The 26,200-nt window shown below is 36.1% G+C and overlaps 1 protein-coding gene across 4 annotated transcripts in view; it reads right to left on the bottom strand.

Annotated features, from left to right (window-relative positions):
* Nucleotides 1–26,200, bottom strand: part of LOC150090966 (uncharacterized) — a 308,945-nt gene that overhangs the window by 102,721 nt on the left and 180,024 nt on the right. For all 4 annotated transcript variants that reach the window (XM_090373647.1, XM_090373641.1, XM_090373632.1 and 1 more), the window contains exon 3: nt 7,200–7,425. In XM_090373647.1, the coding sequence (XP_090229773.1) occupies nt 7,200–7,425 (226 nt within the window). The remainder of the gene's footprint in view (nt 1–7,199; nt 7,426–26,200) is intronic.

Raw genomic sequence — 26,200 nt, 5'->3', positions numbered from 1 at the left:
CAGCTCTTTATCTGGCCTTCTGGTCTAAAACTACTGAGGCTGAGAGAGAGTGTAGCCACAGGAACAGGAGGTGTACATCCAATTATACTCAAACTATTGAGTATAATTGGATGTACAAATCTGACGTGCAAATCGATCGTCAGACCCGGGTATAGGGGCGAAAGACTAATCGAACCATCTAGTAGCTGGTTCCCTCCGAAGTTTCCCTCAGGATAGCTGGCGCTCGAGGGAATCAGTCTCATCCGGTAAAGCGAATGATTAGAGGCCTTGGGGCCGAAACGACCTCAACCTATTCTCATACTTTAAATGGGTGAGAAGTCCGGCTTGCTTGACTCGAAGCCCGGACGAAAGGATGTGAGTGCCCAGTGGGCCACTTTTGGTAAGCAGAACTGGCGCTGTGGGATGAACCAAAAGCCAAAAGATGTAGGAAGTTGTGGGGGGTTTTTGGGTTTTTTTTTGTATTGCTGTACAAGTTGAATGCATCATTTGCCACCACTAATACTAATATTAAAATCAATTATAAAATTTTCAGGTAGGATTTTTACTTATAATATTTTTAAACTTCCAATTTTAATAATTTGCAAAATAAACTGCTTTTTTTTAATCATGTTTGCAAATCATATAAACAGAATTTTTTTTTTTTTTTTTTTTAAATAAATTCTAAGGTTATCCATATATAATAAACTGAAATGGTGGAAATTTGTCTTCCCTGTCAACATAATAGATCTGCCACTTGTCACTCACTCGGAGAGGTGCGGGCTTCCATCCATCATCAATGGTACCAAACTCAAAGTGTGGTGGTGGAGAACAAAAGAGGCCTGGGGGTATTTGTAGAGTCTGAAACTGAAGTTCTCTGAGCAGTGCTTGATTTCATTTGATTTGTGTTTTCATGCCACAAAAACAACTATGGTTATAATGCACCAGGAAAATCTGAGCAGTGCAGACAGACAGCCAGGACAATTCATAGGATTCTGAATGGTTTGGAAGCATTGTTTTAAGAAGGGTGCATCTGTTAGAACAGGTGAACAGAACAGCAACAAGATTAGTTAAGGGCACAAAAGACTCTAACCACAAAAGACTTCAGTTCTGAAAACTGCAGTGCTTGGAAACTAGGCACATTCAAGGAGACCCAATTAAAGTTGAAGTGTTTAAGGCTCTAAATGGATTGAGTAAATTAAATGCTGATGGCTTTTTTTTTTTTTTTTTTTGGCTGATGCTGTATAAGCTTGCTTCCTTGCATCATTTGCTGCTACTAATATTACTACTACTATCTACTAATACTAAAAAGGTAGCAAGTGAGTGCATTCAACCATTTAATGATAATAAGATCATTATTAGATTTGGAGCTTATTGTCTTGGACTAAAGAAGTGCCAATGTATCCCTATCCATGAGGGAGAGCCAATTACATAGTGAATATGACTTCTGTGGTTGGTAAGACCATGGAAGCTATGGTTAAAGACACAATATAGGGGCGCCTCCATAGCCAGGTGGGAAGGAGCAGCAGAGTACGTAGCACACGCTTCTTGATTAGACCGAGGTTCGAGCCCATCACCACCAAATACGGAGGATGCGGAAAGGTCAGGGAATGACCATCGCATATTCCCGAAGCAATATGGCCTTAGTTGCTAATGCTCCTAAAAACCAAATAACAACAACATAACACAATATAGGACCATCTTAATTGGTATCTTTTTATATATAAATAAATAAATTAATTAATTTTCTGTTTATAATCTGGGATGCTGCACAGTTAGAGGAGTTCACAAGATAGAGAGAATACAAAAAATAAAACTGTATTTAGCAGTTATGGGCTTGTACCCTGGTCACTCAAAGCATGTATACTGATGCACCCTCTCACCTGACCACTCAGCTATGGCCAAACAAAAGGTATTAGAACCTGTAATACTTAATGCTACGCATGCATTGAAGGGTGAGAAGAGAGAAGATACTTGTTGACATTAGACTTGTATTTCAGTAAATTATAATTTTCAGAAACCACATGTAAAGCATTAGCATTGTAGAGGCATATGATGCAAGAAAGCAAGCTTATGAAGCATCAGCCGGGGGGGGACTCTCTCCCATTTCACCCCTCCATTCGTTCCAAGTACCTGTCCAGCTCAGCCTTAAATTTATTTAGGCTATCAACTTCCACAACAAAGGATGGAAATCTGTTCCACCACCCACTGGCTAAAGGCAAACTTCCGCACATCTATCCTACATCTGTCTTTCCTCAATTTGAATTTATGCCCTCTCAAATGATTATTCTGAGCAAGAGGAAGTATTCCATCAGCACTGAGCATGCTCAAACCATTCAAAGCTTTATACACCTCAATCAGATCACCTCGCAGGTGCCTAGTCTTCAGACACTTTAATTTGCAAAATTAAAGCCTTTCTTCATAAGAGCAACCCTTTGTTCCATTCACTAACCTTGTTTCCCTTCTCTGTACTCATTCCAACAGCTCTACATCCTTAAAATGAGGCCTCCAGACCTGTGTACAGTACTCAAGGTGTGGCCTGACCATTGCCTTATATAAGGTGATAATCACCTTCTTATTCCTGCTAGAAAAATTCCTGTATATCATTGACAAGACACCATGAGCTACTCTTGCAGCCCGTCTGCACTGCTCAGAAAATGGGTGCCTCCGTAGCCAGGTGGGAAGGAGCAGCAGTGCGTAGCACACGATTCTTGATTAGACCGGGGTTCGAGCCCGTCACCACCAAATACGGAGGATGCGGAAAGGTCAGGGAATGACCTCCGCATATTCCTGGGGCAATATGGCCTTAGTTGCTAATGCTCCTAAAAACCAAATAACTAACAAACAAACAAACTGCTCAGAAAACTTCATATCTTCCTGCACAATTACCCCCAGGTTCTTTTCGTTCTCTACCACTGTCAGTGTAATACCACAGAGTTGATACATCACTCTGGGGTTACTGCTTCCCATATATAGTACTTTACATTTGTCAATGTTAAACTTCATTTGCCACCTCGCAGCCCATCTGCTCAACTTTTCTAGATCCTGTTGCAGCAGTGTACTGTCATTAGTGTCCTTAACAACCCTGCCAACCTTTGTATCGTCTGCAAACTTGGACATTAAGCTTGATATACCATCATCAATATCATTTATAAATACAGAAAACAACAATGGACCCAATACTGAACCCTGAGGGACTCCACTAATAACATTAGTCCATGATGAGCAGTGTCCATTACCACTCTCTGTCTTCTCCCACTCAACCATCCCTTTATACATAGCAGCAATTTGCCTGCAATGCCACACTGCTCCTATTTGTGCAGCAGTCTTCCATGTGCAACAGTATCAAAAACCTTGCTAAGATCCAAATATATGATATCAAAGTTATTCCCTGCATCCAGTTCTTTGTGACCACATCATAGTATCCAACCAAATTGGTCAGGCAAGACCAATTTGGTTGGATACTATCACCCTTAACAAAACTATGCTGTGTCCGAGCTATAACTGAAGTCTTGTCTAGATGATCTTGCAGTGCTTCTTTAACCAGTGCCTCCATTAATTTTCCTGGAACAGAAATTAAACTAACAGGTCTATAATTACTTGTGTTGCCTCTGATCCTCCTTTGTGAATTGGGGTCACATTTGCACATCTCCAGAACATGGGTACCTCCCCTGAGTCCAAAGAAGCTCTCATAATTATGGCTAAGGGTTTGCTTACTTCCTTTGCTGCCTCCTTTAATATAACTGGATAGATCCCGTCCACCCCGGGTGCCTCTTTTATGTTTATCTTCAACAATTTCTCCTCCACTTTCCTGTCAGTTATTACAAAATCATCTAGCTCACTACCAGAGTTTAACTCACCTCTGGAATTCCCCTCCCTGAATAACTCCTCATTGGTGAATGTAGATGCAAAATACTCATTTAGTTTGTTAGCCACCTGAGCAGGATCATCAACAGTTGAACCATCAATATCCAGTGGACCAATCTGATTCTTCCCTTTCCATCTAGAGTTTACATAGGTAAAGAACTCTTTGTTGTTTTTCTTTGCATCCTTTGCCAAGAATTTCTCATAATCTGCCTTTGCCTGCCTAATCTCCTTTGTGACTTGGTTACAGACCAGCTTATATCTATCATAGGCTTCCATATCACCCATTAATTTATATGTATCCCATGCATTTTTCTTCTCTGCCACATGTCTCATTAGTTCATCTGACATCCATTTAGGCCTAAACCTTGAACAATATTGATAAAGGCTGTTCCAACAAACAGAAGTAGAAAGGACAAATTAAAATGAGAAAAGGTTGGCTGTGTGAGTTTGTAGAAGAAAGCAGGGAATTACAGATGCTAGTACAGAAGAACAGTGCCCATGGAAGTATCTAATAAAATGGCATGCAGCAGGAACTGATCCGCCTATGTAACAACATGGAGAAATCATGTAATAGGCAGGTCATTAATTAACCTGATGGTGCTCAGAATGGTTTCATGAAATAATCTTGCCTTACTAATCTGGTAAATTACTATGACAAAGTTACAAAAGTAATAAAGGCTTCTTTACAAAGATAACTCACCTCTAAGAAGTGAATTATCTTTATAAGCTATCTAAAAGAAGTCTATATCATTTGTGACTGGATTTTAGTTATCTGGATAACTAAAAGCTATCCAACTATAAATCTCAAAGTTTTATTACAAGGTTATAAAGTAGTTGGCAGTGATTAAATTATGGTCGCAGAAATAAATCTTACATTATACATCTGAATTTTAGTAAGGTTTTGATACAGTTCCTCATGACGGGTTATTGTATAAATTAGAGCAGGTCAAGATAATAGCAGAGAAGATCCATCAATGACAAAAAACTATCGAGCCATCAGGACATGCTGCTTCAAAAGTATTTGGATTGATTGCAAGTATGGTCTGAAAAATGGCAGCAAAACTTTACTACAAAATGAAAGGTACTCTCTTCAGGGAACAGAAAACCCGAAAGTAGATTACAAAATTAGATGGGGGAAAGAGATTAAAGGTTATTTAGAAGGATAAAGATTTGTGGATTACAGAAAGATATAAAGTACGACATCGTGTAAACAAGCAACAAGACAGTCATATGGTTTCTATGATTTACTTAAATTTTGCAAGTAGAGAGAAGGAAATCATTATCCTTCTCTACAAGACAGTTGTGAGACCAGCTGCAAAAGTGTGTCTGAGTCTAGAAGCCACATCTAAAGGAAGATATGCAACTTATGAAGAAGGTGCAACCCTTAATTGCACCTTCTCCAGAGGTTATACATCTTATATAACAAACTAGCCATGAAAGAACATGGTACACAGTATTAAGCCAGATAAAACCAATATATCTCTGGTAACAAAACCAATATACAACTGTGTATACTGGTTGTGTTAGCTGGCTTACTGTGTTCTTTCGATCACACCTGCCAGCATGATGAAAGAACACAGTTCAGCAGGCATATGATATTTCTGGCTAAGGTGACCCAACCCACTGGCCACCACATTTAACTAGAAAATGACACTTGTGCAATGTAGTACATGTTTGTTACACACCACATGACCGTGTAGTACAAGAATACTCTGCTAATATTACAAATGTTTACTAAAGTGCCTGATATAAACTTCAAACAGCACCATCATCATCTATTGCCCTTCTAAGTTAAGAAAGCTTAATTACCATGCTAATTTGTTTCCTGTAACGAAACTCTCAATTTATGGCCTATTTAATTCAACTTTAGCTTACTTATTGAAACCGAATTTCCCATTTCTACTGCATTTCAATGTATTTTATACAGCAACTTTTTGAAGCTGTATAAAACAGATTTATATGAATCTTTTCATTTGTTTGCTGTCAGCATGAAAGAATACAAATGAGCCTGGCATTATAAACCTCCTCAGGCAGTTCTTGATAAACTTCAGAGCAGAAAACTCTCTCATACACACACAACTTGCATAAAAAAGTTAACAAGAACTTATTGGCAAGGCCAGTGTTTCTCACCAGTTGTCTGAAGAAAAAACAATTAGTGCAACTTTTTTTAATTCATTGGATATATATTTTCAATTTTTGGATTAACTGGTCTTAACCATTATCATAGTTTCCTCCTAATTTCTTAAAATACAGTAAATGTTTGATAATCCAACTTTAATTATCCAAAAAGTCCAAAAAACCATTATACAATCAAACAGCTAACAGATAAAAAAAGAAATACATAAAATAAATAACCTTAAATGATCTTCAAGAGCTCTCACCAATCAAAAAAAAAAATTCTTATTGCTCAAACTGAATGCAGCAACAACATGCAACATATAAGTTGTTTTACAATTAAGGCAAGTATGTTGCATCCTGTAATTAATTTATGACACAATATTTTTCAGAAGGTCATTGAGCTGTTTGCGGGCTAAAATTGGCGATTCAAAAATAACTACTGATAGGGAACTCGAAACAAAGTTCCATTTCTGCAGTTCTATACTTGAAAAGAACCATAAAATAAAAAAATAAGACTGTAGGAAGCACACACAAAACTGAAAACATAATTCCATTTAAAGATGATATGCTGTTTCCTAAGTCTTCAATAAATTTGTCAAATAACAAAAATTAAAAGAAAACAAATTAAATTTTTTAATTTAACAATAATAAATTGTTTAAAAAATTAATCTCTCTCTCTCACACACACACACACACATAAAAGAATTCATTTTCCTTAGTTATCTTCTCTATGAAGTTGGTATAGCATTTATGAACCTTATCATCAACCAACAAGGTAAATTTATCTATCCCAAGTTCCTATGTTTGTAAAAATAAATTTGAATTTAAAATAAAGTAGAGATCCCCCACCATATAGTTTTAAATGAGTGTAGTGTGAATAAGTGCATTATTCATCATACAAGACCCCCTCTCTTACAATACATACAGTATTTCTGTTGCTATGTTCATGTACATAAGCATGCAAAGACGCAAACATATTTTTCATTGGGCAAGAATATTTTTATAATGGCTTATATTTGCTTAACACTCTGACCAATTTCCAGAATATCTGATTATGGATAAAAGTGTTCACATTATTTTTCTTACTGCTCAATAACAATAAATTCTTGAAAATACTTTAATTCTGTGTTAAATATTATATTAACCATAATTACATCATACAAAATTCTATTTGCAACCACATTTCACAGTTTCAGTTACATGATTCTATAATGCAATTTTAATAATAATTGGCTTACCTCAAATGGCTGATTTGCTATCCTTGGCATCTTTTTCACAGGTGGGTCAATAACAGAACTCTTTGGAACGATGTAAATAGTATTTGTATCAAAAGAACCAATTGGAGTGCTTGGCTTATAATGGACAAAGTCCTTTGCACGATCTGCCCAAATGTGAATCATGTGTCCACCCGGGCTAATCTTGTTTGATGTGGCAGCTTGAACCAATAAATCCATCATTGGGGTTCTAACAAATAAAGGCATTTTTAACACACAATTATTTTTACGATTAATTTTTTTCTGTATGATTATGAGAGGGGAGGGGGAAAATTTGTATATATTAAAACACATACATAGATTTATCTATTCTCTAAAAGAAAGGAAAAAAATTAAATATGAAAAGTAATATTTAATAAAAATAGACACTTGAAAATGCCAAATGCTTTATAGCTTAGTATATTTTTGAAAGAAGAAATTAACTACTCAGAGATAATTAAATTTAATTCACATGTTAGCCTTACAATAACACACCACAATTTTTTTCAAAAGTGTCAGAGGTGAAGTTGTGCCTTTTGTCAAAGAGAATTATGAGGGCGAATGCAGTGAAAATAAGCACTCTATTTTTACCAATAACTGTTATTTTATTTTTAGAAAAAAAAAAAAAATCTAACAACCAGCCTATCAGAGCTGTGTGGTCAAGCATGAGAGTGTAGTGGTACATGTAATGCAGTGGACTGTGGTTCAAGCCCTCATGACTGCAGAATATGTGACATCTTGGTATTTAATAGTATGGCACTTCATGGCATTTATCAACTGGAAAACAGTGTTGTATGGAGGGAGAACACAGAATTACCGAATAACTTGAAAGCCAGATGTGCATAGATACCATTAAGAAAATATGACATAAGGATATCAAAGTGATATCCTTACTAATAAAGAACTGGCTAGTTTAACCTTCCTCCACTTGCAACTTCAATTTTAACAAACATGCTTGTGTGGCATGGCACCTGTATTATACAGATTTTTGTTTTAATTATAAGTTTTAATTTTTAGATTTTTTTACTGAATTAATTATGATTTGCTAAATCCAATTAAAAAATATGAAATGAAAATAAATGAGAAAAGCCAATAATAATAATAATAAAGTAATGGGTTTTTATAATATTTTTTATAATTTAAGATCACTGATCCTCAGATTTATTTTCTATAGTTTCTGGTGTTAATTACCTAGTCTTGGATGGTGAGCACAAATCCTTCAAACTCAGGGAAGAGCGTCCCACTTATGAGCCATGCATTGGAAGCAATTTTATCTATGTGATCTTGATGGAGGTCATTGTCTGCCATGAAGTTTCTTCTCTGCCCATCTTTCTAGCTTTGTTTGTGCCTCCTGGTTAGGAGGGGACTCCTCGTTAAGGTTGAGTGGGGTATAACGCTTGTCTATCTTCCTTGTGGCCTGGTCTAGTGCTGCTGTGTTTCTGGAAGTAATCCTTCAGGTTAGCAATCGCTGTTTTCTGTTGCTCAATGAGGTCTATCAGGCCCCTTCCTCCTTCTTTCGGAGCAATTGTCAGTCTCTCCACGGCTGACTTCAGGTGGTGTTGGCAGCTCTTGGTCATCATTGTCCTTATCTTTCTCATGATATCCTCCAGCTCGGTGTTAGTCCAATCTATGACCCCAAAGGAGTATGTTAGCACTGGGACTGCATAGGTGTTTGTGGCTTTAACTGTGTTCCCTCCATTCAGCTTTGCTTTTAGCAGGCTTCTAAGTCTCTGATGGTATTTTTCAGTCAGAGAGGCCTTAATTTCCTTGTGCTGTAACTGCTGGGCTTGAATCATCCCCAAGTATTTGTAGGCCCTTCCTTCTGCCATGGCTTCGATCTCTTTACCAGTCTGCAGCTGGTAGTTTCGGTTGACAAATTTTCCCTGGTACAATCCGTGGGTCTTGCATTTGTCTAGACCAGTGGCGTGCAAACTTATTTCGCTTGCGACCCCCTGTATTAAATATAAAGTTAACACAACCCCTCAATATAAACCCCGAGAAAGCATGACCAGATTTTTTGAGAATAAAGATGCATTTTATAAATTATGTAGTAGAAAATTTTATTCGAGTACTGAGAAAGGAATAAAAAAATTGTTTCCTTTTTAATTTCTTTCTATACATTAAAATAATTTTCCTCCTAATGATATTTATTCAGCCAATGGGAGAAGGTGTATGCTATGCAGGTTACGTGGTAATACGTAACAGAAGCTTGTTTTTCTGTGGTACAACAAACTTCTGTTTAAGCGTGGTAACTAGGGCTTGCAAACCGGTTTTATAAAACCGGTTAAATCGGTTTTCATATTGAGTTGTTAAAACCGAAACCGAGCTTCTAAAACTGGATTCGAATATTTTCTTAGTTAGCCCTCGAATATAGTTTTTTGTTACGCACATTTTCTTTTGTTTGTTCGTTTGTTTGGATCGTTCAACTGCTTTATATTTTAAACATGTTTTTTATTTTATTTTATGTTTAGTTACGAATCTCATGGGCAAGTGGCCCAAATCTAGGAGGGATACCTTCTATCTTCCCACCTGTATCATGGCACGATGCAGGTGTACTCATTTACGACTGAGTGAGTCAGAGTGATAGCGTAAAAGAAAATGCTCAACATTTCTCTGTTCCATCTATCTTGTTCGCCAGGCAAGTTATGGAAAGCGCCTTATTGATAGTTACCCACTAGAAACAGATTCGCTGAATATTGCATCAAATTTCAATCGTAGAAAGTTTTTTGCTTCTTTATTCCTATTAAATTTGCGATCAAATGTTCTCCAAAAAGCAGCTTTGCCAAATTTAGCTTTTATGTAATTTTGAAAATACAATAGATTTAATTGGTGAAAAAAAATTGCAAGTAAATAAATAAAAAATTTCTTTCGTAAAAATTTTGAAACTTGCCTCGTTTAGACTCTTCATTCAGTGCTTGCGGGAGTGACGCATAGTATTGTGCCTTTGTTATCTTCAATATTTTTATTTAAAATTGTCGGTGATATAAATTCCTACTAATTAATATTTATTACTCTTAATATGGTCTAAGATGAAATCAAATGTATGGAATTATTTTGCTCGAAAAAGCAAAGATGAAGCACAATGTTCGAAATGTTAGAAGATAATGAAGTCGTCTGGAGGATCTACATCATCTTTGATGTTGCAAAACAAAATGCATCAGATTGACATTAAACAAGATAACAGTGAACCTCCCGTAAAAATGGTAAGAACATTAGAAAACTTTATCGTTAAATAATCTATGGAAGAAGAGATTTCAAAATTAGCTGCTTTAGATGGATTTTCTTTTAATTCAATTGCCAAGAGTGAGTTTATACAATCAAACCTTCACCTTCAGAGAAATAAATACGATAAATTACCACCAGCCTCAGTGAATGGAATTAAAAATATGGTTCTGAATTATTATAAAACTAAGAAAAAAGAACTCATTCAGCATTTCAAAAATTCATTGGTTTTGGGTGCACAGTATTCATTGACTCTAGACGAATATACGTCTATACAAAATAAAAGGTATATGAATATAAATTTGTATTCAAAAGACAATCATTAGTCGTTAGGTCTTATTGAGATTAATGGTTCACTTGATAGCAGAAGAACTGAGCAAATTGTGAATGGACACTTGAAGGAATCTGGTTTGAACTTGGATGAGAATATTGTTGCCTGCACCACCGATGGAGCAGCAATGATGATTAAGTTTGGCAAGCAAATTACACCTAATCATCAAAAATGTATAGGCCATTGTAGTTATAGATGTATTTTATGAAAAAACAATCAAATATGGTGCCACCGTCTCTGAGTCTCCCAAAGACAATGAAGAAAATGAAAATAATGAAGAAAGTAGTGATGATGAAGAAGTTGAAGAAAGACAGCAAGGCATGCTTTATCAAACCGACTTTACCGATGAGCTCATTTATTTCTTCAATCCAATGGCCAATATTACACAAACTATTAACAAAGTCAGAAAAATTTGCAAGCTTTTTCGAAAATCACCTACCAAAAATGACATATTACAAAATTTTGTTAAAGCAAAATTTAATGGGAAAGAATATAAACTTATATTAGATTGCAAGACTAGATGGGATAGCACATTCTATATGATTGAGAAATTTTTGAAATTGAAAAATTGCATTCCAAATGCTCTATGTGCAGTACTGTCAACTGAAGCTGTCTGACGATGACTGGAAAACACTTGAATTGCTATGTGAAACTTTGCAACCAGTTGAAATGATTCTGAAGGCTATAACCTCAGAAGATACAGACTTACTTAAAGCAGAGTCTTCAATAGAATTTCTGCTTGCTAAGCTTGATACAGCAGAAAACCCATTTGCTTTAAATGGTTTCAAAATTTTAAAATTTGTTTTAAAGTTTCACCAAAGCCTTTTGCAGCGTTACAATGCAAGATGAAATTGCCAAACTGTGGCTTTGCTGAGCTATCTACACAACCCCAAAAAGTTTAGGAAAGAAGATTCAGGTTCAAGAACTTTTGATTTTCCAAGTAAGCAAGTTTTGAAAAAGCATGCTGAAGAGATTTATCAGAGATTATTTGCAAAACATTCCGAAGGAGTCTTAGCGTTGAATGAAGAAACTGAAAATAAATGAACTGTTCTTTTAGAAGAAAACAAAGACTCGTCTAGTTCAGATGTTGGAGATGCACTCATATGAGAGTATGATAGTGTAATAAAGAGATTAACTGAAGAGCCTTCAAATATCTGAGTGAATTGGAAATCAGCAAAGAATTTAAAATTTTGGAGGCAACTAGCAGTAGAAGTGAAAAGCTGGAGAAAGTTTATAGAGCACTGCTGACCATTAAACCAACAAGTGTCCAATCTGAGAGAGTGTTTTCGATCACTGGTCTCTTTAACACAAAAATAAGGTCAAGTCTATCAGGAAAAATGCTTAACATACTGTGTTTTTTAAAGGATCATTTTCAGAAAAAAGCTGAGCAATGAATAGTAAAGTAATTTCCCCAAGCTGTTTTTTTTCACATTATTTTTATTTATTTATTTATTATTATTATTATAATAGGGCTTATTATTTTTTTGTTTACTACAAGAGAAGATAATTTTTATTCAAAGGATTTGAATACAATTTGTAATTTTGTATAATCTCAAGCTGGTTACTTTTTTGGAGCATTTTGATTTTTTAATTTTTTTTTTTTTTTTTTTTTTTTACTATAAGAGGTGATAGATTTTGTTTAAAAGATTTGATTATGATTTGTACACTCTACACCCAAGATAAAATAAATAACTGTGTTATAAGCTTTTAATTATTTTCCCTAAGTTTGAGAAAATCGGTTTTAAAACCGGTTTTAAGAGTAAACTTCGGTTAAACTCGGTTTTGAAATTTCTCGATTTTATGCAAGCCCTAGTGGTAACGCACTATGTTTATCTAACATGACATTCTTGATTTACGTTTGTAACGTATTTATTTAAATAAACTAAATACAACAAAGCATAATATTTTAAGAGCTTAAGATTCTATATCTATATAATATTGGTATAGAAACACCAAAGACAAGTCTTAAAGAAAAACTACGATCTTAGTGTGAAAGGCACCCATAGATGAAAAGCCAACTAGCTTTGAAACGGTGCCATCTGGGTGATGGTGCCCACCGAGAATAAGCAACAATAGTCTTCTCTATTAGTGAAGCATTACTTATTCGAGGTAGTGCAATACATGGTAACTCATTGTGAAGGATGAACACAATATGAGATACAGATGAAATGATGCTTTTCACATTACGATCATAGTTTTTCTTTAAGAGTTGTCTATGGTGTATCTACACCGATATTATATAGATATAGTAACGTATTTATGTATTCATAGCTGAGGAAGAGACACACAGAGTCGAAAGCTTCTGTAAGTATTTTATTTTATTTTATCAAAAGAAGCGAGCACAGCGAGCAGGGGGCAAAGCCCCTAGTTTACATATTAAAATAATTGTTTAATATTTTAATTGAATATAGCAAAAACAACAAATCAAATTGTTATTCTTCAATTAAAATTACAAAACAGTAAAAAATGGACAATTACAAAACAAAAGAATTAATGAGAAAGACAAGCCTGGATAACCAATAGTAGTTGGTCCATATTTGTCACAATGTTTGAAATTACTAATCTCATGTCATCTTCTGGATGAAGTCTGGAAAGCTGTTTTGTTATTATAGCTGTTAATTTTGAGAAACCAACCTCATATAAATATGTAGATCCGAAAGGTAGCTGTATACATGCTGAAGTGCTTCTTGTAGGCTTTCTCTATAACCACGGCATCTATGATTAATTGCTCCTTGCATACTTTGCTCAGCCACTTGCATCCTTTCTGCTGTTTGGCCATTTTCAAGTGGTCTGATATCTTTCTGGTTATGCAGCTGGTCAGGATCTTGTACATTGTTGGGAGGCAGGTGATTGGCCTGTATTTTTCCGGGTTTCTTATATCTTTGTCTTAGGGCTTCAGATATTGATTACTTGAGAGAGATACTTCGGGATTGTCTCTGGGTGCCTTATCATTTGGATGAACTGCTCTGCCAGGTGCTTGTGTGTACAAATGTGCTTCTTATACCAGTAGTTGTGGGCGTTATCTATTCCTGGAGTTCACCAGTTGTGAGAGTTCTTGACAGTGGAGCAAGTGGTGCTGTCCCCCATCCGGGGAAAGCCCCACTTGATCCACTGTCTTCCTCGAGAGACTGTCTCTGATTTTTCAAGCCGATCACTATGCCTAAGGCCCGAACGGGAGTGACTTTATCCTGCGCCATACTCGATGCAGTATGATTAATATTTCTCTGCGATATCATCTATCTATGGAGGTGGACCCATTTAGCTCACCTTATGTCCAGTGGTAGTTCTTTGGAGTGACACAAGATGGCGCCACAATCTGCCTTAGATTCCGCTCCGACCTTGGGGTAGGTAGGTCCACTGGAGCAACTTTCACGATGTTTATTTATTTATTAATTTTTTATTACTATTAATTTATTTATTATTATTATTCTAATTTATTACTATTATTATACCAGTCTCCCAGCATGATGGAGCCACATTCGTTTCCGCCAAGGCAGGAATCGAGCCCAGGTCCATCACGCTGAAATACCAGTTCCATGATATAACAGAACATGAAAAAATGGAACACGACAAAACAGAACATGAAGAAACAGAACTATGAAAAAACAGAACAGTAACAAAACAGAACAGTGAAAAAACAGAACCGTGACAAAATAGAACAGGGGAAATATAAAACATTTATTTTTGTCATATCTCGATATGTCATACCTATTTATTTATGAAATATCTATATAAAACAAAATATAAAAGAAATATATATAAAAAAAATAATTTAATCACTGCAGGTTGGCCATTCAGTGTAAAAACCTCAATTTATCTTCTTGATTTTGATATTTCTGCACAACTATTGCGACTTGATTACTAAGGGTCTCATCCCTCTTTTTTTTTTGACTTCTGAGTGACCTGCATGGGCATTGGCTAATAATAATCGCTGGCAAGCTATATCTCGTGTTAATCCATCTAATAGGTTCCAAATGCTTGGGTGACTAGAATGAAACAATGAGTTTAAGGCGTTGTGAAAACCTTCACAACAATTTGTAGCCTTAGGACATCTCTCAGCAGCAGCCTCAAAATGATTCCATATTCAAATTGGAAAGAGAGGTGATCTTCCTGCAACTCCTTTGATGTAGGTTGAGAAGAAATATGTGAGAACTTCATTGTAGTTATCCTCATCCGGAAATGTGGCAGCTAGTTGGTCAAAGACAGTTCTTACATCTGGTATTGGCACAAAGGAGAGAGAGCAGGTAGGGACTTCAGTTTCAACTTCATGTCAATATCAGACTCATACACTTCCTTTAAGCCAACACTGTTGATCTTCCTAATAGCACTCTGGCAAAGATGAAAGTAACCTTTTACTTCTGCTTGTGGAAAAGTAACTTGAGCAGCAGACATACATGCTTTTTCAAAGTTCAGCAGAATCATTTGGGGTGTTATATTGGGCACCAATTGTTGCAATATGGTAGACATTCTGTTGTATGTATCCATATTCTTTTTTTTGCAAAAGAAAATAAATACATGGAGGATATGAATTGCCAATCTTAGCATGCCATGTATATAGCTGATAAAACATGCTAGGTGCTTTATCAAATGTTCCGTCTCCATAAATGGCATCCTTGTCTAATTCTGAGAGCTGATCACCATTCCCAATTGTCAATATTCTTTCTGGGTCATCAGCTCCCATATCATACGAAACGAGGTCTTCTCTGGAATAGGAAAATCAGTTGTAGCTGGATTGGGAATATAAGTAGTTTCTTTATGTTTAAAAAGACTTCGCATGAGTGAGGATTGCATTGGTAAGTGTTCCAAAACATCCCTATTCACTTCTGATAAAATATTTCCCATAACATTCCTCGGAGTTGCACCAACTGCCTTCATGTCTTGCTTCATCCCAGCCTTTAAAATGTTTGCCTGTGCTTTTTGAGGATTAGAATCATGGCAGTGTTGTGGATCTATTTATTTATTTATGAAATATCCATATATTTTGTTTTATATAGATATTTCATAAATAAATAGATACGACAATATTATCATTATTATTAATGGGGTTTTTTTCGCAGCTTCTAGGGTCCCCCCCCCCATTCACCACTTTGTCATCTTGTGGTGAGGTAAGCACCATCACCGGCTGTTTGTGTGTAGTGTTGAAATACATAAAGGTGTGACGTTTTGTTGTGTTGACTGGCTGGCATCAGGTGATTTAGTAACAAGGAGGTGACAAACACGAGTTTGATTGCCCCGTCTCACATCTCTAGCTACGCAGATGCAGGCCCGATTCATCTTTTAGCTCCTGCTGGGCGTCCTCAGAACCGATAGTCTGCAGAAGCTCATGGAAATATAGGAAAGGAGAGTGGATGTATAGCAGGGAGAAGATGGGGAAGGAGGGACTGGGGGGAATATAGTGATGGAAAGATGGAGATGATAGTTAGAGGCATCCCCATAGAAGCAGGAGTTGTTAAAGTGATAGAGTAGAGAACTGGACAGTAAGTCCAGGAATCCCACCCCTCAGTAGGGGTAAGAAGCACCCCTGGTTGAGGGTCAGCAGCAAATATCCCACCCCTCAGTACGGGTTAGCAGGCAGCAAAGATCCCACTCCAGTTGGGGTCAGCAGTGAAGATCCCACCCCAGATAGGAGTCAGCAGCATAGATCCTGCCCCCAGGCAGTGGTCAGCATAGAGGATCCCATCCTCGGAAATTGTTCATTTTTTTAAAAATATAACGAGAATACCCCAAAACGAGGAATGAATATCCCAAACATAAACATGAGTACCCCAAGATCAAATTTTTAATCTGATCACCCAACGTTATAGTGATGCTTCTTCTAGGACCAACTTCACAGTTTACACTAAACAGTGACATGACGAGAGTCCCGTGACATGATAATAGTGTTTCCACCTTGAAGTGCAGGATTACCATAGCATCTCTTAAATGACAATGTACGTCACATTAATTATAGCACTACTACTACTACTACTATTAATTAGTACTAGTCTACTACCACTACTTCTACTACTATTAATTAATACTAGTCTACTACCACTACTTCTACTACTATTAATTAATACTAGTCTGCTACCACTACTTCTATTACTATTAATTAATACTAGTCTGCTACCATTACTTCTACTACTATTAATTAATACTAGTCTACTACCACTACTTCTACTACTATTAATTAATACTAGTCTACTACCACTACTTCTACTACTATTAATTAATACTAGTCTACTACCACTACTTCTACTACTATTAATTAATACTAGTCTACTACCACTACTTCTACTACTATTAATTAATACTAGTCTACTACCACTACTTCTACTACTATTAATTAATACTAATCTACTACCACTACTTCTAAATTATTAGTATATAATATTTTTTTGTCTTATTGTCTTTTTTTTTCTTTTTTCAGATAAAAAAGTATAAATTATAAATCATCTCTCCAAAATGTATTCTCCCAAATCAGGAGCCCAGAAAAGAAAAGACAAGAAAGAACGAGAGGAAAATGAAAAAAGAGATCAACAAATGCTCTTTCAATTTGGATTAAGTGCAACTTCAAAAAATTTTTCATTGAACTTACCTACAGAATCGGAGCAAAAAGAAACTGTTGGAAACCTCATCCCCAAACAAGGAGCAGTTGATTTGGGTAATCACGCACAGGATTTTGATTATTTATTTCGTATGATGTGATCAATACACGAAGGAACCAGTTTTTTCTTGCTTCCTTCGTGTATCATGGCTGGGATATCCAACCAACCGGTTGGTTCGGCACCATCGTAATATCCAGCCCAAGGCGGGAATCGAACCCGCGACCTTTGGGTTGCCAGTCAGGCACTTTACCTACCTGGCTAGCCCGGTCGGCACAGGATTTTGATGAAGGGACAGATGCAGAAAATGAAAAACAGAAAGAAACAGACACACAAGTGCATGTGGAAGTGAATTTCGAAAACGAGAGGAGTAACCATAATGTAGGCCTTGACATTGGATGTATCACAACCGAGTTTCCATCTCAAAAGGAAATAGAAAAGTATGTTACGAATGGTCACATCCCTCTGCCTAAAACATTCCCAAAAGATACCTGCAATCAAGTTTTCTCAGAAAGCATACTGAAATTTGAAAGCACCAATGGAGAACTACATGTAAGAGACTGGCTTGTCTGGAGTCAACAGAAGCAAGCATTATATTGCTTTCCATGTCGATTATTTTGGCACAAGACAGTCAATAGTCTCAAGACTAGCACTTCTGCATCTAAATCTGCACTGGTATCTACTGAAGGCTGGGATTCTAATGGGAAGTGGTGGAAACTTTCCAGCAGGATCCCAAAACATGAAAAAGGCAATAGTCACAGATAATGTTACCTAGCTTGGCAAGAACTAGAAAGGTGCCTGCTGTCTGGGACAGGAGTTGACACCATCTTAGAAGCATCAATCAAAACTGACGCTGTGAAATGGTACAATCTTTTAAAGTGCGTCATCGATGTTGTACTCTTCTTGGGAGAACGTGGTCTGGCATTTACTGGTTCATCCCATCAAATTGGTGATTCAAACAATGGATACTTTTTAGGACTCACTGAACTGCTCTCCAGGTGGGATCCCATCCTTCAGGAACATGTGCTAAGTGTATAGGAGTCACAGAAAAGGAGTGAGCGGCTTCAAGTTCATTATCTGTCCCTTGACTCACAAAATGAATTTATTGCAGAATGCTCGAATCTTGTGAAACAATACATTTTTCTGGAGGCAATCTGCAAAGTACTTTGCAGTAATAGTAGATGCCACACCAGATTCCTCCCGTATTGAACAAACAACATTTCTTTTGAGATTTAAAAGAAACATAGTATGAGATTCAAGGATTTCTCAAGTTTGCAGATTGTAGCAACAAAAAAAGGGGAAGAAATTGCTCAGTTAATAACTGATACATTGAAAGAACATGCTATTCCTCTCAGTGATTGTAGAGCTCAAGCCTACGATAATGGGGCAAATATGGATTAAGAATTATTTAATGTCTACAGTGTCTCAGGAACATCTTGTGGATTTGGCCAGGCTAAGTATTGAATCAAACATTGCAGAACAATTAATTTTCATGCTGTGATTCAAAATTTTTCACAAAAAAGGCCAGGAAAGCTCTCTCTTTTTTTTAAATTAAAGTAAATACTAAGCCTATCTACCTTTTTTTTTTTTTACATTTTACTAATAATTATGTCTTTGATAATCTGATCTGCATTGCAATATAAAATGATGTTTCAATGTGAATTCTTTCTCCTTATCTGTATTGCAGCATAAACAAAGATGTTCAAATCAAATGTGCTTTCTTCTCTCTGATCCTATTTTATTTTATTTTATTTATAATTATCATGGAGGGAGTATAAGAACATAAGTCCTCAAATGCAGAAAATCAAGAGAATGTAACTCCATTCCACCCCTCTCTCATCTTCCATATCCTTTTTAGCCTTACAGGCTACAGCTCATGGCATAAAACCATAGTGGATAAACACAGGATGACTAATGGAGAAGGGAAGGGGGCCTGAAAGAAACTTTGTACTCCCTGATAAAATTCCTCTCAGAGACCCAGTCTGTAGCTTATGCTGAGTAGTCCAGTCTTGGAGGTCTTGTCATGATTGTATTTGGGCTCTGAAGTTTCCCTCTAGCGATGGCAAACTCAACTTTTGCAGTCCCTTGTTCCTTACAAGAAGCATTAAGTTAGCATAACACACATCAGTTGTTTTTGTAAACTGTGCTGATATCATTCTCTATGGGAAAGATGGGCAATCCTGTATAAGTAGTAGTTCAGTGATATGTCTTAATTAGTTTCATTCTTGAAAATAGCCTTTCAGCAGATGCAGTAGCCACAGGAATAATCATAATTATTCTTAATAGAATAAAAATATTTAGATACACTGCAGTGAGGTTTTGTTGAGCAATAAATTAAAACATACTTTCATGTTAGAAATAGTATAGTGCTTCTTGTTCTAGCAGCACCGGGAGTTTGTAGTTCCTCCTACAAACAGCGAAGTATGCTTTGTGACACAGTACAAACTCTGCAAATGCCAGAAATAGTGTAAGTATTTGTGTTAGTTTGCATAGTGTGGGGTTATGTTGGTCTGTTGTTCCAGCTAAATGCCAGATGAACAACCTATTTCCTTTCATTTATTTTATTATATAATATTAATAATATAAAATAATATAAAATATGAAATATATATATATTTCATATTTCCAACATGTTTCATGTTGAAAATGTGGCGGCTCCGTAGCCAGGTAGGAAGGAGCAGCAGCGCGTAGCACACGCTTCTTTATTAGATCGGCGTTCAAGCCCATGACCACCAAATACGGAGGATGCAGAAAGGTCAGGGAATGAATGACCACGGCATATCCCCGGAGCAATATGGCCTTAGTTGCTAATGCTCCTAAAAACCAAATAACAACAAAATGTTGAAAATATGAAACATTTCTGATACAAAAAATACCTGTACTAAATACAGTACTTGTAATTTTTAAAACATATGTAAAGTGACCAGATCCTTAGTACAGTACTGTATTCCTCAGGGTCCTGAGCTGGATATCATCATTCTTCTCTTTCTTGGTGATTCCCTTCTACTTCTGACTCTTGTTTTCTCTCTTGGGGTAATGCAGAATTTTTTTTTTTTTTTTCTTTTGCATGGTGCAGCATAAGCCTCAGGCTTTCTTGCACCATATGGCTAACAATAATAATAATAATAATATCGATTTTACAACCCCCACCACCCCCAAAAAAATATACACGTATATTTTTTGTTAATTTTTTTATTTATAAAAAAAAATATTCAAATACAAAATATAAATTAAATACATATACTCTTTGAACTAAACTCAGAATAAAATATCACACTCCTTAAAAAAAAATGTGGGCTATATTTGTTTTATTTCCTATATTGTAAAATAATAATAAAAATAAATACTTCTTTTAACAATAAAAAGAATAGAAATTAAATAATATAATTAAATATTTTTACCGCGGGGGGGGGGGCAAATTTTTTTTAATAATTTACAAGAATTAGGAAAATTGCCCTTAACTTTTAGTATTGCTTTCAGCGTTTCTGTGGTCAGTTGTGTTTTTTCTGACGTCCACAACTTATTTACTACCGAAAAAAACTCTGTCCGTTGCACCAATGGTTCCAGGCACATAAGTATGGAGGCTACATGTCCAATCCGAGACAGTGTGCAATGGGAGAAAACGACTTAAATCCGGGACTGTCTCGCATAATGGGGACCGTCTGGTCACTTTAAACATACGTAACAATCAACATCAATAATCATCGCCAAAATATAAGGCTTTGTTTTTTTTTTTTTTTTTTTTTTTTTTGTTTCAACGTTTTAAAATGCCGAAAACCAAATTTATCAACGAATCCAATTGCTGATTCAAACCGCATTTCTAAATTTACTTTAAAATTCATTAACCATTACATTGAAATATTCGATTCTTTAATACTTTTTATCAGCATTTTCATAATCAAACCCCTTGTGTTTTTTTTTTTTTTTTTTTTTTTGCAACTTATTCTCTTTCAACGTCAAAGAAATGCCGTTTACTGCAGAGTGGCCAGCTTCTTCTAATACAAACTGAAATTCGTTTAAATAACACTGATCGAGCCAAACACAAAACTGTCGAAGAAGAACCACTGTTATATAATAAATGAGCTTCAACTTTTTTCCAAAGTTGACTTATTTTATTAAACTAGACAGAACTTTGTACCATATTTGACAGGACAAATTCGAGACTTGATTATTTCATTTAAAACCGATTCACAATCACTCACGGTTGCCGATTCACGATTGCATTTATAAAGATATTTCGTAAACGAAAGTGCATACAAAGATTTTCGATAGCTTCGCAAATGTCATTTAACTGAAATCCGATAGCTTTCGAATTATCAATCTGCTTTCCCATCACGGTTTCGAAAAGCGTTTCACAGATATAATGCTTGGCTCAAAATGGCCCACGCCTTTGCAGAAACAGAGGAAAGAGTGCATATTCTTTGTATTAAGCCAAAAAACCGCTTGTCACTGTTGATTATTCTGCAGCATCATCCAACAACAGATTCAAATTGTGACAGCCATATGATATTGTTAAAAAAAAATCCTAGTTTGATAATTAATATGTGAAGTTTTCACACCTCAATTCGCCTGAATTATGTTTGCTCCGCTATCAAACTTGTTCATGACAATCATTTATATTGAGATCTAGATATTCTGGTTCTCTTAAAATTGTATCCATCAGCTGCGAAGCTCCTAAAGGTGCGAGTCCCTGGGCAATATCTTTCTCTTCGCACACGACCGCCACTGCCAGTGGTGACAACCGAATTCTTAAATGCGACGGTTCATGATTGGGAACTAAATCCGAAAGCACAACACGACTAAATACAAAGTGGCAGAACGATTGGACACCCAACTGGGAATGGCTGTACCCAAAGTCATGACACGACTTGGCACTAATTCCTTTGTTATTGAAAATCACCGCAAATATCACAAGAAAAGAATATATACATATAAAAAGAAATACAGACATTTTTGCACAGTATAAAATTTAAATTATTAAAACCTATTTGCACAAATATGAAAAATTAAAATATTACATAAAATACCCTGTCGTTGTATAATCTCTTCTTAACAGTCTCCTTATATTTTACTCGCCTGGAAGCGGATCCCATTATTTTCATAAACAAGTAGCTTTTGTTATTATTACTGTAATCGTCCCATGTTTTTAGGATATACAGTAATCATTTGGTTCTTTGGTTTCTTCCTTCACGTTATTCCAGATGTTTTTCCTTAAACTGTTTATTTTAACGTATGTTTCGGTCTGAATATCCAGAAGTACATAACAAACAACATATATTTGGATGAGGAATGTAAACCTGTTGACTGAAGTGAAAATGGCAGGATTCCGAACAGTTATTGTTATTATTATTAGCTATATGGTGCAAGGAAGCCTGAGGCTTATGCTGCACCAGCCAAAAAATAAAATAAATAAATAAATAAAATAATTCCCGAGTTACCCTGAGAGAGAGAGAGAGAGAGAGAGAGAGGAATCACGAAGAAAGAGAAGAATGATGATAACCAGCTCAGGACCCTGGGTGAGCCCAGCCCATACATACTCACCAGTTTGGCGTTCTTGATTCACATGAAGATTTTTCTGAATTCCTAAATGCGAATTCCTAATTCCTCCAATGGAGTCTTTTACCACATTGTTGTGTAGAATCAAGAAAACACATCTGTTGGAGTAGCAATCAGTGTGCTAAATCCGCTGCCTACTTCATGAAAAGGTAAAAGTGCAAAAAAAATTTCAACCACTGTCCTATTTATGGATTTTGACTATAATTCCTGAGGCTATTGTTCCCCCTGTATTTTCGGGTACTAACACTATCTAAGATGGAATAAATAACCTGCTATTTGGCATTCAGTAAACACGCTTAGTACTGCTGAATGAACACTTTCAAAATCCAAATTAATTATAGCAAGTTTTATCCCATAACTAGCAAGTTCCAGTGAAATCTTCTTTAATGTTGTCCACAGTTCAATATAAGTATCGCTTGATTTGACTGCATAAACTTTTTTGGGAAATGAGAAATTTGACTTCATTAAAAGTTTTGGGGAATTTGACTGCATAAAAAATTTTTGGAAATAAGTAAACGTACTATCTACAAAAAAATCTGTTGCACTTCTTATTATTTTCATGGTTTTCCTTCAGTGGTAATTTAGATATATACATTTTCATGGTTTCTTTAGTGGAAAAATATGGGCACACTTTGGTTACAATGAATATGACAAAACTTTTCGCCATTCTGATAACCAACTGGTTTTATCAGAATGGCGTTATACAGTTGAGTTAAAGCATCATTTAAATTTTTAGTATGGAACACAGTTTTTAACTTCTTGCATCATACATTTCTTATTGTATGATGCATTTCTTATTATATTATTCAGGAGATGAAGATCGAAATGAACAATCAGAAGAGGTATCGTTTCGCAGTTCTCTCTTAATCAATTTGATTGGCCTCAAGTATATTTTCTATGCTCTTCGCTTAAGAACAGAACTGATTTTTTATTAAATTAAATTAGAGAGAGAACAGGAGGGTTGTGTTCAGATCGTATGATAATTATGCGTTTGTTTTCCTTACCTAGTAGCATTACATTTTTAGGCTTTGCGTACCGTTCAAGGTTTAGGCTTAAATAGATGTCAGATGAACTAAATGCATGGGATACATATAAATTATCAAACGACATGGAAGCCTATGGTAGATATAAGCTAGTCTTTAATCAAGTCACAAAGGAGGTTAGGCAAGCGAAGGCACATTATGAAAACTCTTATTGTGGAGCGGATGGGTGAAATTATAAGTTTTTTTTTTTTTTTTTTTTTTTCAGTTGATGCTATATAAGCTTGCTTTCTTGCATCAAAGGATGACACGAGCAACGCTAATGCTAATCTTTGGCAAAGGATGCTAAGTTAACCCCAGGGGCACATATCTGGTGAATATGGGCTTAATCACACCCAGGGTCCTGAGCTGGTTATCATTCTTCTTCTTCTCTCTCTCTCAATTCTGTTTTTTTTTTTTTTTTTTTTTTTTTCCGGCTGGTGCAGCATAAGCCTCAGGCTTCCTTGCACCATATGGCTAATAATAATAATAAATAATAATAATAAACAGCAAGGACTTCTTCACTTATGTAAACTCTAGAAGGAACGGGATGACTCAAATTGGTCCACTTGATATCGATGGTTCGTCTGCTCAGATAGCTGACAAACTGAATGAGTATTTTGGATCTGCATTCACACATAAGGAATTCTGTAGGGAAGTGGGGGACAGAAGCTTATTAAACTCGAATATGGAGCTTAATGATTTTTTAATAACTGAGAGCAAAGTGGAGGAGAAATTGTTGAAATTAAACTTAGAAAGGCGCCTGGGGTGGATGAGATCTATCCAGTTATATTAAAGGAGGCGGAAAGGAAGTAAGCAAATCCTTAGCTATAATTATGAGAGTATACTTGGACTCAGGGGAAGCCCCCACGGACTGGAGATGTTCAAATGTATTCCCAATTCACAAAAGGGGATCGAAGGGTGACACGAGTAATTACAAACCTGTTAGTTTAACTTCTGTTCAGGGAAAAATAATGGAGTCACTGGTTAAAGAAGCATTACAGGATCATCTAGACAAGACTGCAGTAATAATCCAGACACATCCTGAGTTTGTTAAGGGAAAGTCTTGTCTAATAAATTTGATTGGGTACTATGATGTGATTACAAAGGAACTGGATGCAAAAAATAATTTTGATATCATATACTTGGATTTCAGAAAAGCTTTTGATACTGTTGCGCATGGGAAACTACTATTCTAATTGGAGCAGTATGGTATTAAGGCAAGTTGCTACAATTAATAAAAAGGTGGTTGAGTGGGAGAAGACAGAGTGGTAATCAATGGACGGTGCTCTTCATAGACTAATGTTATTAGTGGAGTCCCTCAGATTTTGGTGTTGAGCCCATTGTTGTTTTGTACACTGTATTTATCAATGATATTGATGAAGGTAGGTATATAAGGGCTTAATATCCAAGACTGCAGATGATACCAAAGTTGGCAGGCTTGTTAATGACAGTAATGGCAGTGTGCTACGGCAATAGGATCTAGTAAAGTTGGGCAGATGGGCTGAGAAGTCGCAACTGAAGTTTAACATTGACAAATGCAAAGTACTGCATATGGGTAGAAGTAACCCCAAAGAAAAGTACCAACTGTGCGGTACTACACTTAGGGTGGTAGAAAATGAAAGAGACCTGGGAGTAATTGTGCAGTCAGATGTGATGTTTTCTGACAGTGCAGACAGGGGAGGTCATGGGGTATTGTCAATTATATGCAGAAATTTTTTAAGTAGGGAAAAGGAGGTGATTATCCCATTGTATAAGGCAATGGTCAGGCCACGCCTTAAGTACCGTGTACAGGTCTGGGGGCCTCATTTTTGAAAGGATGTAGAGTTGCTTGAGCGGGTACAGAGAAGGGCAACAAGATTGGCGAGAGGAACGAAGGGGTTCTCTTACCAAGAAAGGCTAAGTTCTGCAAATTGTAGTATCTGGAGACTAGGCACCTGCGAAATGATCTGATTGAGGTATATAAGGCCTTGAATGGGTTAAGCAGGCTCAATTATGATGGGATTCTTCTTCTTGCTCATATTACGAACCTGAGGGGGCATAAATTCAAATTGAGGAAAGACAGTTGTAGAATAGCTGTGCAGAAATTTGCCTTTAGCCAGCGGGTAGTTGATTGCTGGGACAAACTTCCATCTGTCGTTATGGAAGTTGATAGCCTAAATAAATTCAAGGAGAAACTGGACAAACTTTTAGAGGGAATGGATGTGTGAATTTTTTTTTATTTTATTTATTTTATTTATGTATTTTTTTTTTTGGCTGATGCCACATAAGCTT

Source organism: Mastigoproctus giganteus, chromosome 1, assembly GCF_048544385.1.
Source record: "Mastigoproctus giganteus isolate SK-2022 chromosome 1, ASM4854438v1, whole genome shotgun sequence".
Lineage (NCBI taxonomy): Eukaryota > Metazoa > Arthropoda > Arachnida > Uropygi > Thelyphonidae > Mastigoproctus > Mastigoproctus giganteus.
The sequence above is the reverse complement of the archived record's forward strand: the minus strand, read 5'-3'. Positions and strand labels throughout refer to the sequence as shown.